Source organism: Lontra canadensis, unplaced genomic scaffold (assembly GCF_010015895.1).
Source record: "Lontra canadensis isolate GAN:19392208 unplaced genomic scaffold, GSC_riverotter_1.0 scaffold5, whole genome shotgun sequence".
NCBI classification, from domain to species: Eukaryota; Metazoa; Chordata; class Mammalia; order Carnivora; family Mustelidae; genus Lontra; species Lontra canadensis.
Genome location: NW_022630999.1, coordinates 6,856,049 through 6,874,446, shown reverse-complemented (window position 1 = coordinate 6,874,446; position 18,398 = coordinate 6,856,049). Strand labels below are relative to the sequence as shown.

The window sequence follows — 18,398 nt, the reverse complement described above, 5'->3', positions numbered from 1 at the left end:
GTCAATGTACAGGGTCTCTCTTTGGAAATGGGGGAGGATGCAACTGCCCCTGCCCTTTAGGAAGACTCAGTGTCCTGCTTAGCTGTTGTTTTCAGGTTGGGGGTGTGTCTTTTTCCTGGAGGAGGGAACTCTAACTGCTGCTCTAGTATCTGCTTTTGCCTTTGGTTTTTCAGGTTCTGGGCGTGTCTGTGATGAGCAAGGTATGCAATATATTTGATATACTTGAATACATAACATGCTTCCTGGAAATGCAGTAACACAGATGTCCTCTTGGTTTGATTCCAGAGGAAAGGATCCCAATATATGACTAATCAATCTGTTCCTGAAGCCAGGATCCCTGAGCCTAATCTAAGACAAAACAGAGAGCTATATTTGGTTCTAGGTGGGTTTGAGAGTTATACTGAACCTGGAGCAGTGTTCTTAGAACCATGCACTATGACCCACCAGAAGACCATGAAATCAGTCTAACAGAATAGATCACAACCAGCAAACTTTTGTGGTGAAATAAAAGAGAAATAGAAGAGTACATTACATTTAGCAACAAGAAGTATCATAAAACTTTCATTTCAGTTATTATACATATATGTTCATATATATATATATATATATATATATATATATATATATAGCATGTAAATACAGAGTGGACTTGTAAACTGTTTCTTACAGTTTGTGTACTTAATGTTCAAAAAGTTTGAAAGCCACTGCTGTAGATAACCTCAATCTATGGGGGACAGGGGTGGGGGGTGAGAGTAGAATTTGACCTTGGTTTTTAACTTCCCTGCAACTTTGACCCTAGACTGAGGTAGAAATAGCTAAAGAAGAGAGATTCCCATTTCTCTCTGGGCACAAAGTTCAACCCTAGGTCTAGAACTGAGTTTATAGAACCAAGTGTGGAACCCAGGACTTTGGTTTGCACTGTGAATCATTTTACTTTAGGACATGGATCTGCAAATGAGTTTCACAAGAACTGTCACTGAGATTGGTATTGCTGTCCACGATGCTGAGGATCAGGGATTCAAGTTCTCATACAAGGAGGTGCTGCTGGGTTACATGCTGGTAAGTGTGCAGAGAGGACATGGGCAAGGTCTTGAAAAGTCTGTTACTGAGAGTCAGAGCTGTCTTTTTTAAACGGGTACAACGCACCAGTCCCAGGTAACAGATCTCTACCATTATATGGACCAAGGGCACCCAACAGTCCAATGGGGCTGCAGCTCCATCTGGAAACTCCCCACATCCTTTTTAGAATATTTCACCCCTTTGTGTTGCAGGACTTCATCAGGGATGAGCCCCTGGACTCCCTAGCTAGCCCTGTTCGGTGGAAAGCCTTAATCGCCATCAGATACCTCAGGTAGAGAAGTTTTCTTGCTTTCATTGAAAAAAAAAAAAACATTTCCTCCCCAAGATCCTCTTTCTGATCAACTGACTTATCAATCAGTGGATACTCCAGTGTACCCTCCCCACAAATGAACACAATTCATCAATGGTTGGTTGGTTTTGTTTTGTTTTGTTTTTCCCAAATAGAGGCTTTTCTCTCTCTCTTTTTTTTTAATTTAATTTTATTTTTTTTCAGTGTTCCAAAATTCATTGTTTATGCACCACATCCAGTGCTCCATGTAATATGTGCCCTCCTTAATACCCACCACCAGGCTCACCCAACCCCCCCAAAACCTCCCTCCAAACCTCTAACCACCCAACCTCCCTCCAAAACCCTCAGTTTGTCTCTCAGAGTTCACAGTCTCTCATGGTTTGTCTTCCCCTCCGATATTCCCTCTTCTCAAACTTACAGGACTGACTGAGAGGCCAACCCTTCGAAGAGTAAAAGGGATAAAGAACTACTCAGAGGAGTCACATTTATTGATACATGAGAATTGAAGTTTCTGTGCAGAAGGAAATTTTAATATTCCCATTAAAAATTATGAAAGCCCTAATCATATTTTAGTTGGTTAGTAGCACTAAACCTGCAGGAGGAAATGATTTTAACTAAATTTTTAAAATAATATTTTCTCCCTGCAGTAAAAGTAATATAAACTCATTGTTAGAACTTGGAAACTCTAAAAACTTTTTAAAAAATAATAAAAATCACCCCTTATTTTCAACATTTTGGTATATGTCCTTCAAGTCTTTATACCTAATTCTTCATGTTAAGAAGAGACCTGAGATCTCACTCTACATAGAGCTATACATCCTGTTTTTTCCCCATTTCGTCTTACATATTCCCCCATTATTACCAATTCGTCACCAGCTTTGTTTTTTCCATTGTTTAAAAAATATATTTTCATCATGGTAAAGTACCCACAAAATGTATCATCTTAACCATTTCTAAGTGTATATTTCGGTAGTGTTAAGTACAATTGTATTGTTGTGCAATCAACCTCAAAAATTCTTCCCATCTTGCAAAACTGAAGTTCTACATGCATTAAACAACTCCCCATTCCCTCCTCCCACCAGTGTTGGCAACCCCCATTCTACCTTCTGTCTCTATGAATTACATACTTCAGTTAACCTCATATTAATGGAATCATGTAGTATTTCTTATTGTCCATCTATGTGAAAACATGTGTCAAAATTTCATTCCTTTTTAAGGCTGAATAATATTCCATTTAATGTATATGCCATATTTTGGTAATCCATTCATCCAATGGATGCTTGGTTTGTGTTCATGTTTTGACTGTTGTGAATAGTGACACTAATGAACATGGACCCCATGAATATCTCTTCTAGACCTTGCTTTCAAGTCCTTTGAGTATACCTAAAAGTAGGATTGCTGTATTATACAAAAATTCTATTTTTTTGAGGTACCACCATACTGCTTTTTATAAGAGTAACACCATTTTACATTCCCATCATCAGTGCATAAGGATTCTCATTTTTCCATATTTTTGCCAACATTTGTTTTTTTCTGGGTTCTTTTTATTTAAGGTTTATTTTTTTTATTTTAGAGAGAGAATGCATGAGCAGGGTGAGGGACTGAGGGAGAGAGAGAGAGAGAGAGAGAGAGAATCTCAAGCTGACTACCCACTGAGCTCAGAGCCCAGCTTGAGGCCAAATCCCAGGACCCTGAGATCATGACCTGAATGGAAACTATGTCCTTTTTCAAGATTATTTTGGCTATTTGGGATACCCTTGGGACTCAATCCTGGGGCTCCAGGATCACGACCTGAGCTGAAGGCAGTCGCTTAACCAACTGAGCCACCCAGGCACCCACAAACACCATTTTTAATGGCTGCTTGATAACTTATTGTATAATATGTCTCATATTACTTAACCAACCACCTCTTGTTATATTTGTCAGTTTTTGTATATTTGTATATTTTGTATATATTTGTCAGTTTTCAGTAATATTTTGGTGAACATTTTTGTGCAAAAAGTGTTCTCTGAACTTTTGATTATAAAAGCTGACAATTTGGTTCAATAAATATTATTCAGTGTCATCCATGTATCAGGCATGGAGCTAGATTTAAAAAGGATAATCATTAACAAAATATGGCCTTGCCTACCGAGTAAAATAGATGCAAAACATACCCACCTAATTTCTCTAAAATGCAGTAAGAAGCAACGTAAAGGAAGGCACACATTGCCATGTTTACAAAGATAAATGAAGTTTGAAGGAAGCTCAAATAAATAAATCTTGAAGATTAATTAAGAATTACTAGGCTCTAAAACAGTGTTGTCAAGTAAAAATAGAATGCAAGTCACATATGTCATTTAAAATATTCTAGCAGTCACTTTTAAAAGAGTAAAAAAGAGACAAAGTAATTTTAATAATTATTTTGCTTGATTAATTATACTTAATATATTCAGTATATCATCTTTTCAACATGTATTTGTTATTTTAAAATGTAATGAGATACTTTACATGATTTTTCACACTAATTCTCCACAATCCAGCATGTTTTAGAACTATAGCATGTCTTAATTCAAACTAGCCACACTCAGGTGTTGGATAACAACATGTTGCTAGTGGCTACCCTCATTTGGACAGAACACCTATAGAACTTGCAAAGTGATCTCTAATGACTGAAAACCAATCAATGTTTGCCCGGGCCAGTGTGAAGGAAGAGATGAGCTGCAAAGGGGCATAAGGAAAAATGTGGGTGTTCTCTATAGATTATAGTGGTGATTTCATGGGTGTGAAACTCATTTAATTGCATACTTTAAATAGATGCAGCTTGTTGTGCATAAATTATACCTCAATAAATTGATTTTTTTTTGTCAGCCAGACAGTAAAGATGAAAAGACTATCCAGCTTGTATCAACATATTTAACCCTTTCAATAGACCTATCCCAGCTGGTACTGACTTTTACTCCCCTATGAGAGAACCAGTTTCCCCCTTCTCTGACCATGTCATCATTTTTTTTTTCATTTCATTTTATTTTATTTCTTTTCAGTGTTCCAAAATTCATTTTTTATGCACCACACCCAGTGCTCCATACAATACGTGCCCTCCATAATACCCATCACCAGGCTCACCCAACCTCCCACCCCCTCCCCTCCAAAACCCTCAGTTTATTTCTCAGAGTCCACAGTCTCTCATGGTTTGTCTCCCCCTCCGTTTTCCCCCAACTCACTTCTCCTCTCCATCTCCCAATGTCCTCCATGTTATTCCTTATGCTCCACAAGTAAGTGAAACCATATGGTAATTGACTCTCTCTGCTTGACTTATTTCACTCAGCATAATCTCTTCTAGTCCCTTTCATGTTGATACAAAAGTTGGGTATTCATCCTTTCTGATGGAGGCATAATACTCCATTGTATATATGTAAAACATGTATATATGGACCATATCTTCTTTATCCATTCAACCATTGAAGGGCATCTTGGTTCTTTCCAAAGTTTGGTGACTGTGGCCACTGCTGCTCTGAATATTGGGGTACATATGGCCCTTCTTTTCACTACATCTGTATCTTTGGGGTAAATACTCAGTAGTGCAATTGCAGAGTCATAGGGAAGTTCTATTTTTAATTTCTTGAGGAATCTCCACACTGTTTTCCAAAGTGGCTGCACCAACTTGCATTCCCACCAACAGTGTAAGAGGGTTCCCCTTTCTCCACATCCTCTCCAACACTTGTTGTTTACTGTCTTGTTGATTTTGGCCATTCTAACTGGTGTAAGGTGGTATTTCAATGTGGTTTTAATTTGAATCTCCCTGATGGCTAATGATGATGAACATTCTTTCATGTGTCTGTTAGCCATTTTTAAGTCTTCTTTGGAGAAGTGTCTGTTCATGTCTTCTGCCCATTTTTTGAAGTGATTATTTGTTTTGTATGTGTTGAGTTTGAGGAGTTCTTTATCGATATTGGATATCAGCCCTTTGTCTGTAGTGTCATTTGCAAATATCTTCTCCCATTCCATGGGTTGCCTCTTTGTTTTGTTGACTGTTTCCTTTGCTGTGCAGAAGCTTTTGATCTTGACCACAGCAACTTCTTTCAAGATATGTCTCCAAAGGCAAAGGAAACAAAATCAAAAATGAACTTTTGGGACTTCACCATGTCATCATTTTAAATTTCTTTGCTACCTACCTCCTTAGTGCATTAGGCAGTGTGCCAGTCTCATAAATTTCTTTAATAATTTGATAGCTGACAAGTGGTAGTGTATTGTCCTGATTTACATTTATTAAATAATACATGGGGATTTTCATGTTTATTAAACATTTGCATTTTTCCAAGTTATGTCTAGGTTTGTTCATATCCTCATGATGTTTATAGTAAATGACTGAAAGAAAGGAATAAGGAGAGGAAGGAAGGAAAAAAGGAAGGAAGGAAGGAAAGAAGGAAGGAAGGAAGGAAGGAAGGAAGGAAGGAAGGAAGGAAGGAAGGAAAGGGAGGGAGGGAAGGAGGGAAAGGAGGGAGGAAGGAAGGAAGGAAAGAAGGTAGGAAGAAAGGGAGGGAGGGAGGGAGTGGAAGTGGAGGAAGAGTCCAGCCACTTTACTATAGGTACATTCAGTATGTATGATGCTACTTATAACATGAGAAATCATATGAAATTGATAAAACTGCTCCAAACTTAGAATCTCCCCCAACACAAACATACACGCACACACAAAACCCATAGGCACTAGAAAAAACAAGTAGGCTAATGTTATCACAGATCATATAATAAAGGGCTAAGTAACACAACACTAATGATGATTGTTTATTACTCTAAAAAAATTAGAAATGAGGTGTGTTGACTATGTGCAACAGTACAGTTTGATTCTATGTCCCCAACCTCTCCCTACTTCTGTCACCACTCCCCTCAACATTCCAACATGTCAGCAAGCATATCTGACCACTTAGATGTGGTTGGCAGGGAACTCTTCTAGGCTGCGTTTTGTTTGTCATGTTAATACTTATCCCTCCACATCCTTCTCATTTCAGTAAACTGAAACCTCAGCTCCCACTCAATGACCACCTAAATATTCTCGAAGAAAATATTCGCAGGCTGCTTCCCCTTCCACCTCTGGAAAAACTCAAAGATGAAGGCGAGACAGACAAGGACAAGGAGCACATCAGTGTACGTAGGGGTGAGGCCTGAGGAGACTCGAGAGCTACAGTGGGACTCTAACCTCCAGCCTCAGTCTGACACTCATGCTCACATTGGATTTCAGTTCCTCTATGAACGATCCATGGATGCCCTAGGAAGGTTGCTGAGGACCATGATGTGGGATAATGTGAAAGCGGAGGACTGCCAAGAAATGTTCAATGTGAGTAGGGCCATTGCTCAAACTGATTCCCACATTCCCTCATCTGTGCTGCAAAACAGCCCTCCAGAATCTACCTCATCCTCTGCACAGGGAGATGTCCAGCCTGACCCATTTAACCCATCACATAGGGCCAGTCCACTTAAGAATTGTTTGTGGGAGGTGAGTGCCCTATTTCAGAAGAGACAGAGAGAGCACAAGAGGCAGAAGAATGGGAATGAGTGACTATGGCGAGTACTAAGGAAAGAACATTTATTCTTTGACCAACAGCTTCTCCGAATGTGGCTTGTCTCACAAAAAGATTGGGAAAGAGAAAGAGCCTTCCAGATCACTGCAAAAGTGCTGACAAACGATATCGAGGTAAGCCGTCCCCTGGAATGAGTAGATTTCATTGCTTGCAAACACGGGGATCTCGAGGGTTCTGGAATCCAAAGTCCCTGCATGCTGAAGCTCTAGTCCCAGAAGGGGGTGCTTCCCAAAAAAGAACCTAAGAGGAAGCTCCTAACCCCGGGGGGTGGCAAGCACACCAGGATTAAACTATTTGGTTGCTTTTACAAGCTCCCAGGCTCACTTTTCCAGTGTCCTTAAAGGGAAGGTTCACAATTCAATTTCATCCTAAGGACCTTTCAGGGGAAAACAAGGGACTTCACATCCAGTGTTGTTGGGACTATCCTGGGATGTCGGCAAGCCGCCCCGTCACTTTGGGGGTCTTCTTTATCCTGCAGGCTCCAGAGGACTTTAAAATCGGCTCCCTCCTGGGCCTCCTGGCTCCTCACTCCTGTGACACCCTGCCCACCATCCGTCAAGCAGCTGCTCGCTCCACTATTGGTCTGTTCTGTATAAAAGGTGAGGGAAAGATGAGAAACCCACAAATGAAGAGAAGATACCTGTTTTCTTTTGTTCTTGGTTTTACTCCTTGTCTCTCTCTGTCCCTCTCTCTCCCCAGTTCAGCCATTTCTGTGTTCCAATGCCTTAATCATGCCACAGAATTTGTCTCTCTTTCGGATCTTATTTCTCCAACGGCTCTGTTTGTCTATTTTTAAAAATAAAGATAATAACACCAAAACATCATAAAAGTCCATTGAGATAGGTAAAACTGTCTACGGCCATACCACCCTGAACGCGCCCGATCTCGTCTGATCTCGGAAGCTAAGCAGGGTCAGGCCTGGTTAGTACTTGGATGGGAGATAGGTAAAACTGCTGTGATTTAAATCACTGAGCACTTGGGAGCAGAGCAATGCTTCCTCTATCACATGGATTTCTTCAGGAGGAAACTGCACTAGTATTACAATGCTAAGTGATTCTCAAAGTCCTCCAAGAAGGACAAACCTGTGGAGGTTTTTCCAGCTTCCAGAACAGGACCTTGTCTATTCTCCAAGTATATGTGGAGTGACAATATCAGGAAATGTAAGGAATTTTAAAACCTCAGTCTAAGGCTGAAACCGACAAATCAGGGCCTTGGTCCCAGTTAAAGCAGAAGCTGCTTCCCCGAAAATGTCCCTTAGGGCGCATGTGCATTTCTGGGCAGCCCAGGCACTGCCAGGAACACTGGTCTAGGCTTAGTGCCATTTCATACCTGTGTTCCACTCCTCTTTCTTTTAGGGATTCAGAAGATGCTTATTAAGTTCATTCCATGTGTCAACCATTTCTCTGATGCTGGAAGCACAGAGATATTACAATTCTAAAATTCACATAAGAAAAGTATATTAGGGGCACCAGGGTGGTTCAGTCGTTAAGCGTCTGCCTTCGGCTCAGGTCGTGATCCTGGGGTCCTGGGATCGCAGTGGGCTCCCTGCTCAATGGGAAGCCTACTTCTGCCTCTCCCACTCCCCCTGCTTGTGTTCCTCTCTCACTGTGTCTCTCTCTGTCAAATCAATAAAATCCTCTAAAGAAAAAAAAAAAAGTTAAAAAAAAAAAAAAAGAAAGAAAGAAAAGTATATTAACGCCAAAAGGTGGGATTTGGTTGAGGGGGTAGGAGTGGTTGGTTAGTTGGTTGAAAATAAAAGAAAAAAAAAAAAAACTATTCAGCAGGGTGAAAATGGGTATGAAAGTCCTTTGGGATATGGGAAGATAATTCATTAAGGATACATGCTTGCACCAAGCCAGAAAATAAAAAATGAGTAAGGCCATCCTAGTAAGAGAAGAAATGTGTCAGGGAGGAACTTCAGAGGAAGAGAGGAATTTCAATTCTATTATTGCTCTACCTGCTCTTCCTTTAGCATCCTTTATTTTCCTGAAACAAGCAAAATTTCCTGAAACGTGCAAAATTCAGGTTCTCAAATATTCTTTGTTAATAAGAAATCCCATACTTCATTATTTATTTTAACTCTTTTCCTTGATGGATCAAATAGCATGGCAGAGGGTATGATTATTAAATACCTGCTGAATGCAAGTAACTAGTGTGACGCTAAATTAAATACCCACTTAAAACTCGGTTTTCAGATGAGTGAGCTGAGGGTAAGAAATTTACCAGCTGCAGAAAGTAGTAGAACAAGGCTGTGAACCCAGGTCTGTCTGACTGCAAGTCCATGTATGCTCTACTGGGCTGGGCTGCCTTCCATAGAAGGGCTCAGGTGTTAGTTTCCACGGTTACCCTCCATTCAAACAACAAAGAGAAAATTGTTACTGTTTAGGTCTGAGTTTATAAGTTGGTTTCTAAAATCAGTTACAACGTTGCTGATGTTCTTGTTGCAATAGTTACCTTCCCACTTCCATTTTTCCAGAAGCCACGCACTGCTCAAGGGAACTCCAACAGAGACAGCAGTACAGCAGAACAGTGAGAGCCTAGGCTTTGGTGTCAGGCAGACTGGGCTTCAAATTCGGACTCTCCTATTTTTAGTCTCTGGATAGCTGTGGCCAAATGGCTTTATAGCTCTCAGCCTCAGCTTTCTTGTCTGCAAAATCAGGAGCGTCTACCTCAGATAATGTTTATGAGTAATAAACGAGAATGATGGTATGCAGAGGATTCAGCCCAGTACCAGCAAGCAGAAACTGCTCAATCCGTGTTTGCTCTTGTGCCCAGCCTTTCATCAGACAGGTTTTCGTGCATTGGTTAAAAGCATCCAGCAGCTAAATTCGGGTCATATCAAAGTAGAGCCAACCTCTTTAACCCTATGGGGTCTTTGAACTCTTGCATCTGTCTCCCCTTGTGGATTTCAGGCACCCACCCAGAGGTGGAAAGACTGCAGAGTCTGCAGGAAGGGCTGCAGTGTGATGACGGGCAGGTCCAGATCAAGATTTCTTCTAAAATAGCGAAGGTAATAGATACGGACGACTGGCCAAGGGGTGGCAAGATGATTCTGGGTTGATTTACAAATGAGTAAGCTGGGGACGCTCCACTACCAAGGAGAGCGAAGTCTAGCCATTGCTTGTCCCTGGGGCCATGTGCCCAGTCTACACCTGCTACGGATCATTTCATACTCTGAGGAAATCTATGAACCAAGCATCTGTTTTCAGGATGAAGGAGGCAGTGTGGTGGAGTGGAAGGTACAAAGGCTTTGGGGTCTATCAGATGATGTTGTGTGCACTTGCTTGAAGTCCATTCTCCTCATTTCAAAAAAAAAAAAAAGTGCATAACCTACCTCTCAGAGTTGTTCTGAGGATTGGTCAATGAAGTCATTCATTTATTTAATCACTTATTCATTCACCTGCTATGCCCTATACACCTACCATGTGCCAGACTTTGTTCTAGCCTCTAAGAATAGAAAAAGACAAAAGGCCTGCCTCAGTCATTATGACTGTGTACTTACAGAGAAAAGTGAACTGTCGTGAAGACAGGGTATCTCTTACTTATTTATAAAAGCCCCTTCTGAACCCATGGTGTTTCTGCAAGAAGGAACATGATCAGACTTGTATTTCCAAAGGGTCATCTGGCTATTATGTTCAGACTACGATACAGGTGCAGCCAGAGTGAAATTAATGAGGTCAGTTTAGAAGAAACTACAAGAATCCAGGTGTGAGATTAGGTGGCTTGGACTAAGGAGGCAGCAGCAGAGATGATAAAAAGGTGACCAGAATAAGGGAGAGAAGCCACTTGGGGTGGGGTGGGGGAGAACAGAATGCACATTATGTCAAATACCTAAGAAAGTGTCTGATGTGTTAGGTTCTCAAAAACATGTGCCCACCTCCTTCCTTTCTTCCTAAATCGTCATCCATCCCAATGTGAGGGGAAAACAACAACAAAAACAACACAACAAAACAAAAACAAAACAAAACAAAAAAACAGATAACCATTGAGTTTGGAGCCCAGGCAAGCATTTGGTGTTACATAGAACACATGTGGCAGTCTAGTCCTTTGATCTTGGAATCAAAATGACTCAGAAACCGGTTGAGACATGAAAAGGGATTAATTTCCTTCCAAGAACTGTTCAACCAAATATCAGTCATTGGGCCACTTAATGCAGAGGGAAGTCAGTTGTGAATAGCAATGTTTTCATACCTACAAACTCATAATCATGACCATCTTGCTTAGTTAATGCCCCAGACAATGTCCCTGGAATTCATTCAAAGGGCCATCTTTTCACCTGCCTGCCTTTTCATTAGCACGTACACACACACACACACACACACACTCACACACTGCTATCACTCCTTCTGTAAATTTCTTATACTTAGAGACCAAAATTGCCAAGTTTTTATTTTCTGCACCTTTTGTTGACTAGTCTTAATTTTGAAACATGGAAAAGCAAAAGACAGAACTCATAATAATTCATACTTACATGGATATTGTGATCTGCCTAGTATTGAACATGGCACTTAGTACATGGTGATCTATTTTCCTAAATTCTCAAGGCTTAGCTATTCTGGTAGATGCAAGACATATCTCTGTGATATATGAAATGTATGTGAAAGTAATTTATATCATATAAATTGGATTATAAACCATATACATTATTTTTCCCTTGTGGAGTACACTGTAACTTCGAAGTCTGGAGAAGAAATTGCCTCAGTAGTCTCGGGATGCAATAAATATAAAATGATAAAAGGGCAACTCTGGAAAAAAGTCTGCCTAGAGTTGCAGGGTAATGTCTGTTTGTTTTTGTATTTTCTGTAGGTTCTATGCCCTAGTCATGGGTCAGCTGTTTGGAAATTCCAGTGGTTTCTACCAATCTCCTAAAACAGTAGCAGCATGTTGAATTAGTGTATGTAGAGGGGGTTGATAACGTGAATCTTTCTGGGTACATTCTCAGATTGTCAGTAAACTCATCCCAGTTGAAGAAATCGTACTGTTCCTGGAGGAAACCCTGGATGGTCTGGAGAGCCTTAACTCTGCCTGTACCCGGGCTTGTGGCATATGGATGATTACGGTCCTGAAGGAGCAGGGAGCCGCTTTGGAAGAACAGGTGAACTGCCAGCCAGTTTGGCCACAGAACTGACCTCTAACACTTCTGAGATGCCAAGCTGGTGGTCACTTCTCAGTTTGTCCTCTGCTGGATAACAGGCAAGAGCACGCACGGCCTCGGAGTCCTCCGCAGAGACCCAAGCTGTGTACTAACAACCCAGCTCATGTTGAGTGCCTGCCCCAATCTGTTTCAATTGTCTCTCTAGTCTGTGACTTAAAAAAAAAAAAAAAAAAAAAAGCTTGCCCAACTGTCACTCTTTGGCCAGAGACAGCAGCTCTGAACAAGGACATTTGGGTTCTGGAAAACTGGATTGTTAGATCTTAAGGAGGATGGTGACCGTGTGGATTCCCTTGGGGTTGACCACTAAGGGTCAGTAGAGTTCCTAATCCCACTGCCACTCTTCAAGCTGCTCTTCCACAGAACTTTAGGGTTGGTTTTCTGGTAAGGATGGCTGTCATTGGAGAGCTGACTGGGGCAAAGTCCTCAATACTTGCTCTCAGCTGGAGAGTTAAGCAGTGTGAAGAAGACTTGAGTTCAGGAAGCTTGGTTAAAAGCTCCAAATGGAGATGCTCTATCCTCTCTCTTGAGGTCAGAAGCAGAATTCAAGTAATTCAAAGATTAATAAAAAGGAAGAGAATCTTTAACTCAATGAAATCATCTCAAGGGGAATAGTTGAAAGTTATGGTCCCCATATCCCAGGGTCGGTCACCTTAAATTAAAGAATTCTCTAACATATGACCTTTAGAAATAATTTCTGTGTTAATTACTCTCCAATCAGTTTTTTCAAAAACATTTATTTTTTAAAAGATTTATTTATTTCAGAGAGAGAGAAAGAGCACACGAGTCGGGGGAGAGCAGAGGGAGAGAATCCCCAAGCAGACTCCCCTCTAGGCACAGAGCTCAATGTGGGGCTCGATCCCATGACCCTGAGAACATTACCTGAGCTGAAACCAGGAGTAGGACCCCCAACTGACTGAGCTATCCAGGCGCCCCCAGAAACATTTATTGAGTGCATACTATGGCAGGCACTAGGCTAGGCATGAGAGAATCAAAGGCTTATAAATCTGGAATGCTGTTGTATTTGTGTGTTCAGCACAAAAAGAAAAATAGGGACATAAATCCTCTCCTAACATCTTGAAATGGGACTCTGTGGTAATCATACTTGCCAGATATTTGTTTAAGGAATTATAATTCAGGGAAAATGTTATGTTTATCCTAAAAATGTCTATCCAAAATAAATAAGAGAAGTATCTGCTAGAAGCAAAGTTCCTTTAGCTGAGAGACTTGCTGTCCTCCACAGCTAAAATCCAAATGCATAACATCATTTCCTACTGCCCGCAGATTAACATGCAAATTTGGAAGGGAGACGTCAGTGTTCTCTAGGATCTGGCTTCATATTTTCTATCAAATTATCTTCTTCTATCACCTTCATTTTCTCTGCGTTTCAAACTGGACCATTCTCCTATTCCAGAAGTCTTTGCCATATTTGCTCGGTCCCATGCTCTCCTGTTATTTTGTTACATAGATTTTTTTTTAAGAGCAGTTTTATGTTCATAACAAAATTGAGCAGATAGCCATATACCTCCTCTCCCCACACACATGCCTCCTCCCTCACTATCAACACCCCACAAATGTAGTCCACTTGTACTACATTACAAATGTAATTTGTAATTTGTAATACACTACAAATGTAGTCCATTTGTTACAATCAGTGAACCTACATTGACACATCATTATCACCCCAAGTCCATAGTTTCCGTTAAGGTTCACTGTTGGCCTTGACAAACGTATAATTGCATGTATCCAGCATTGCATTAACACACAGAATACTTTCACTGCTCTAAAAATCTTCCATGCTTCATCTCTTCTCATGCTTTTTTATTTTACATCTTTATCTGTATTCTTCTTCCTGATGAGAATGATTTTCCCCTACCATCTATCTCCACCTTGCCTTTTTTAAATTATTTTTTTATTTTTTATTAACATATAGTGTATTATTAGCCCCAGTCCACCTTGCCTTTCGAAATTGTTGTTTATCTTTCAAGACTCAGACCAGATGTCCCTCCACAGTAACCTCAGTTACTTCTGGATTCCCCTACCAGTCCAGTGAACCTCCCGTAGATCACTGGCCATATGCTGCCTTGTGCGCAGACCTTCGGGTATATGGCTAACATTCTTTTTTTTTTTTTTTTAAGATTATGTATTTATTTGACAGAGATCACAAGTAGGCAGAGAGGCAGGCAGAGAGAGAAAGGGAAGGAGGCTCCCTGCTGAGCAGAGAGCCCAATGTGGGGCTTGGTCCCAGGACCCTGGGATCATGACCTGAGCCAAATGCAGAGGCTTTAACCCACTGAGCCACCCAGGTGCCCCACTAACATTCTTTATTAGAAAACTGATTCCTCCTGAGAAAGGGCCACATCTTACTCATCTTTGGTAAATTCCCCACGATGCCTAGCACAATATTTGATCTAATGCAACCTTTCACCAAATATTTACTACATCGATTTAAGAATAAATACCCAATATAGCTACAACCCCCCTGAGTAAGAGACAGGCCACGCATAGAATTGATGATTATTTTTACCTGGTTTATAATTCATCAACCACCCATGAATCATACGCTGTCTACATGTGTCCTAAGCCGCTCATGTAGAGGAAAAAACAGCAACTTCCTGTTTGATTTGGATTTTTTTTTTCCCTTTAGCTGTTGGAGATCTTGATCATGATTTACCATCACATGCCAGTCCTCAGGCAAAAGGAGGAAAGTTTCCAGTTCATGCTGGAAGCCGTCTCTCAGATCGCCAGCTTTCACATGGAGGCAGTCGTCGCCAACCTTTTACAGAAACCACTGCCCTTTGACAGGTAGAGGCTAACTAACTGAGCTGCTCTGTTCTCCCGGGAAGGGCTAATCTGCATTAAGGAAGGATTTGTGGTTTAAGAGAAGGAAAGCAAAAACAAAGGTTGAGAATATCTCACCTAAATAATCATTTCAAAAACGGTGCTTGAATCACAAAGCATGTTTTTTCCAAGTGTTTTTCATCTACATATCCTCATTAAATGATGAGTTTTTTTTAATACACTATAGGAATAAATGAGTATTAGAAAATAAGTATTTCTCCTCTTTCTGGTCACCTAGAATACACCTAGCTGAGAGGTTTCTGCTTTAACAGATATCAACAAACCTCAGTCACACACGTCCAGAATGCTGGACTGTTAAAGAACACATCCTTCTTATCTCTAAGCATGTTAGCATCTCCATCTGTCCCTTGAAATTTTGATTAGTCATACTGTGGTTTTAGAGGGGAACAGATGAAAAAGCTCATATTCCAAAGAGTTGTTTCTTATCAGCTTCTTGCCTTACCACCCTAGGGACACAAAGACATTGTGGAAGGCTCTGGCTGAGAACATAGCCTCCAGTAGTAAACTCTTGAGAGCCTTAACAGACAAACTTGAGAATGAATTAGAAGATGACATGGCCGGGACAGAAGCGATTTCAGTGAGTCGGACAACAACCCATCACACGCCTGGTATAGCATTCCGCTCCGTGGTCTGCCCCCACCTGGAGTTTAGTGATTGTAGCACTAATCATGCTTCTTCCCCTCTCATACCCTGATTTTAAATCAATTCTATCTTAAAATTGGACAAGGATGGCCCTAATTTTGTCTGTGGCTGTCCCTTCTGGAACCAATTTCTCATCATCCCAAAGAAAATCCATGTATCTTTATTTCCAAATTTGTCTTCAAGATATCCAAAAAGCACCCTTTTGAAAGACCTCAGTGTTGGAAAAGGTTTCATTTAACCTGACTGCGGCCCCCTGGAATTTGGAGCTGACCAACATGGTAGTCCTGAGAGAGAAACATATTCTGATTGAGAAGTTTCCAGACAAATACATCCTCTCCTCTCTGGCTGCTTTTATTCTTGTTTCGCTCTTGCTTTGTTTTGTTTTTACAATGAGTGTGGTCAACCTGGAGAGCAATCCTCTGGGGAGAAAACAAACTTGAAGATCAGGCCGGGGAGATATTCCGGGAGGAAGGGAGCCTGCTTGACCGCGGGGTCCTCTCTCCCCTCAGGTGGCCTGTGCTATGTATGAAGTGGTATCAACAGGCACCCCCATCACCAGCTTGTACCCGGAGCTGTTCACTCTTCTCCTGAAGCTGGTCAGCTGCACACTGGGCCAGACAATGCCCATTTCCACCTGGAGCCACAGGCGGCGGGTAATGCAGCAGGGAGAACGGCAGCAGACCGCAGACCCCTGCAGGTACGTGGCCGGGCCGGAGGGCCCTCCCCAGCTGCCTGGGTTCCAGACTAGACAAGGGGCTCTGGAAGTCAAGGCCTATATACCATCTGCTGTGGCCTCCACTACCCAGGAGGAAACAAGGCTCCACTGACCTTGAGCCCTCGTGCTCTTCTTCCCTGAGCAGGGCCCCCGTGTAGCTGCCCAGAACCATCCCAGAACAACGAGTGGCAGATCTGCGTGCTTCCCTAGAGCTCTGTCTCCCTTGTTTTCTCTCACGGAGACCCTTCAAGGAAAGCCGGGATTCCACAATATCCAAGGCCACCAAGAGAAGGAGAAAAATAAAAATCGACAGCACATTTTATCCAACTGAAGATGTCACCCATGGAAGGAAGCAAAATTATTCTGTGTATTATTGAAAAAGAAAGAATTCCAACCAAGCCACGAACCCATGCTTTCTTATACTTTCAAATGTTTGCTATATATTTATTCAAAGAGCTCTTTTAGAGTGCTTAGGTATAGATTTTTATCCTCTATTGCAAGGCTCTGTTTCCCTGTCCTGTTGCATAACTTTTTATCCTGGTGTCAAAGTAACCTGTTGAAAGACATTCCAAGCAGCATCGAGGCCCAGCACACATAGTTCCATTAATAGATGTCACTTCACTACAGGGACAGTAAGATAAAGGACCGTGCTCCCATCCACGCCTGTACCGTGCCTGTGCGGGCCCGGCTAACTCCAGCACGACCACCCTCCAGTCGCAACACACCATCCAGGGCAAGAGGCTGCCTGGTTCCAGCAGGCTCTCTTAGAATCCTCAAAAGAGAGGAGTTTGGGGAGGGCATGTGCTATGGTGAGTGCTGTGAAGTGTGTAAACCTGGCAATTCACAGACCTGTACTCCTGGGGATAAAAATATATTATATGTTTATAAAAAATAAAAAATAATTTAATTAAATTTAAAAAAATTTTTAATTTATTTTAATTAAAAAAAGAGAGAGAGAGAAGAGTTTGCCCTTTCCCCCTTGGGGCTTTCTTTTCTCATGAGAGGTTAACGAGTTTCTGTGGCATTTTCCTTACTGGTTCAGATCGTCTCCGTGTCCCCTCTGACCCCAAATTAAAGTGTGAGATCGGGCAGTAGGTTTTCGCCCTCTCACAGTGTCCCTTCATCCAGAAGTGAGGGAGCCTTGTGGGGAACAGACAGAGCAAACTTAGGGACTGACAGTTCCCTGCGAGGGGTTGGCTTACTTTTGTGGGGCCGACTATCTCCTTCAGGCTCTCGACGGTGACTCTGAAGTGTGTGCAAGCCCAAGCCATGAAAGAAGGTCTTGCCAAGGAATCTGATGAGGGGGACAACTTATGGACCCTCCTCAGCAGTCCCAGTACCCACCACGTGGGAGTGTGCGCACTGGCCAGGTAATGGGCGGGCCTTCTAGAACTGGACATGAAGGAGAACACTCAGAATTGAGTAAAAATGCAGTGGAGACAGCTTCACTGGGAGCAGAGGACTCATTAAGGATTTATAGTCCAGGAGGAAAAAAGAGAGAAGAAGAAGCAGAAGGAGGTGGGAAGAGATGGTGGGAGCAGCCCAGATCCCACCACTCCCCCCAAAATAGAATGATGCAGCAACAGTGTTAGGAAAGCTGCACCTGAATCGGGCACTTGGATAAGCTATTTGCAATGTAAGCATTCGTGCTTTTTCATCAAACCTCCCTTTTTAGATCATTTATTTTCCTGAGAGAGAAATAGACCCAAATTTCCTCCATGGTCTAGGAAGGAAAAAGTGCTACAACTGGAGGCTTGTGTTTTCTAGGAGCATGGCGCTGTGGCAGCGTGGGCTCATGCTGGACATCATAGAGCAACTGTTCTCATCCTTGACCTCCTCCTCAGAGAACTACCGCATCACCGGCACAGCTTTCTTCTCTGAGGCAAGAGAGAGTATCCGCGCCCCTGCTCGGCAGGCCCTCTGGGTCCCCTTGGGGCAGTTCTCTCAGGGTCAAGAGTTCAGTGGGAGCTTGAACCACAGAGGAGGGCCCTTCAGGGAAGCTTTGGGGGTCAAGAGATCCAGCCATTGCCAAAAATATGGTGCCCAAGCAGGGACTGAGAGAGGAAAAAAAAAAAAAGAAAAAGAACCCGCCCGCAA

General features: G+C 42.0%; 1 protein-coding gene across 4 annotated transcripts in view; it reads left to right on the top strand.

The window, feature by feature from the left end:
* The window catches only part of MROH2B (maestro heat like repeat family member 2B), a 63,035-nt gene that overhangs the window by 36,683 nt on the left and 7,954 nt on the right, over positions 1-18,398 (top strand). For 3 of the 4 annotated variants that reach the window (XR_004381949.1, XM_032851393.1, XM_032851394.1), the window contains 15 exons: positions 174-200; positions 940-1,059; positions 1,272-1,351; positions 6,361-6,496; positions 6,591-6,686; positions 6,777-6,845; positions 6,954-7,043; positions 7,409-7,529; positions 9,843-9,940; positions 11,873-12,025; positions 14,730-14,887; positions 15,395-15,521; positions 16,096-16,283; positions 17,531-17,671; positions 18,069-18,183. Coding sequence is in view for 3 of the 4 variants with exons in the window: in XM_032851393.1 (XP_032707284.1) it covers positions 174-200; positions 940-1,059; positions 1,272-1,351; positions 6,361-6,496; positions 6,591-6,686; positions 6,777-6,845; positions 6,954-7,043; positions 7,409-7,529; positions 9,843-9,940; positions 11,873-12,025; positions 14,730-14,887; positions 15,395-15,521; positions 16,096-16,283; positions 17,531-17,671; positions 18,069-18,183 (1,719 nt within the window). In the remaining variant the exon portion in view is untranslated. The remainder of the gene's footprint in view (positions 1-173; positions 201-939; positions 1,060-1,271; positions 1,352-6,360; positions 6,497-6,590; positions 6,687-6,776; positions 6,846-6,953; positions 7,044-7,408; positions 7,530-9,842; positions 9,941-11,872; positions 12,026-14,729; positions 14,888-15,394; positions 15,522-16,095; positions 16,284-17,530; positions 17,672-18,068; positions 18,184-18,398) is intronic. The other variant, XM_032851395.1, reaches the window with a different exon arrangement.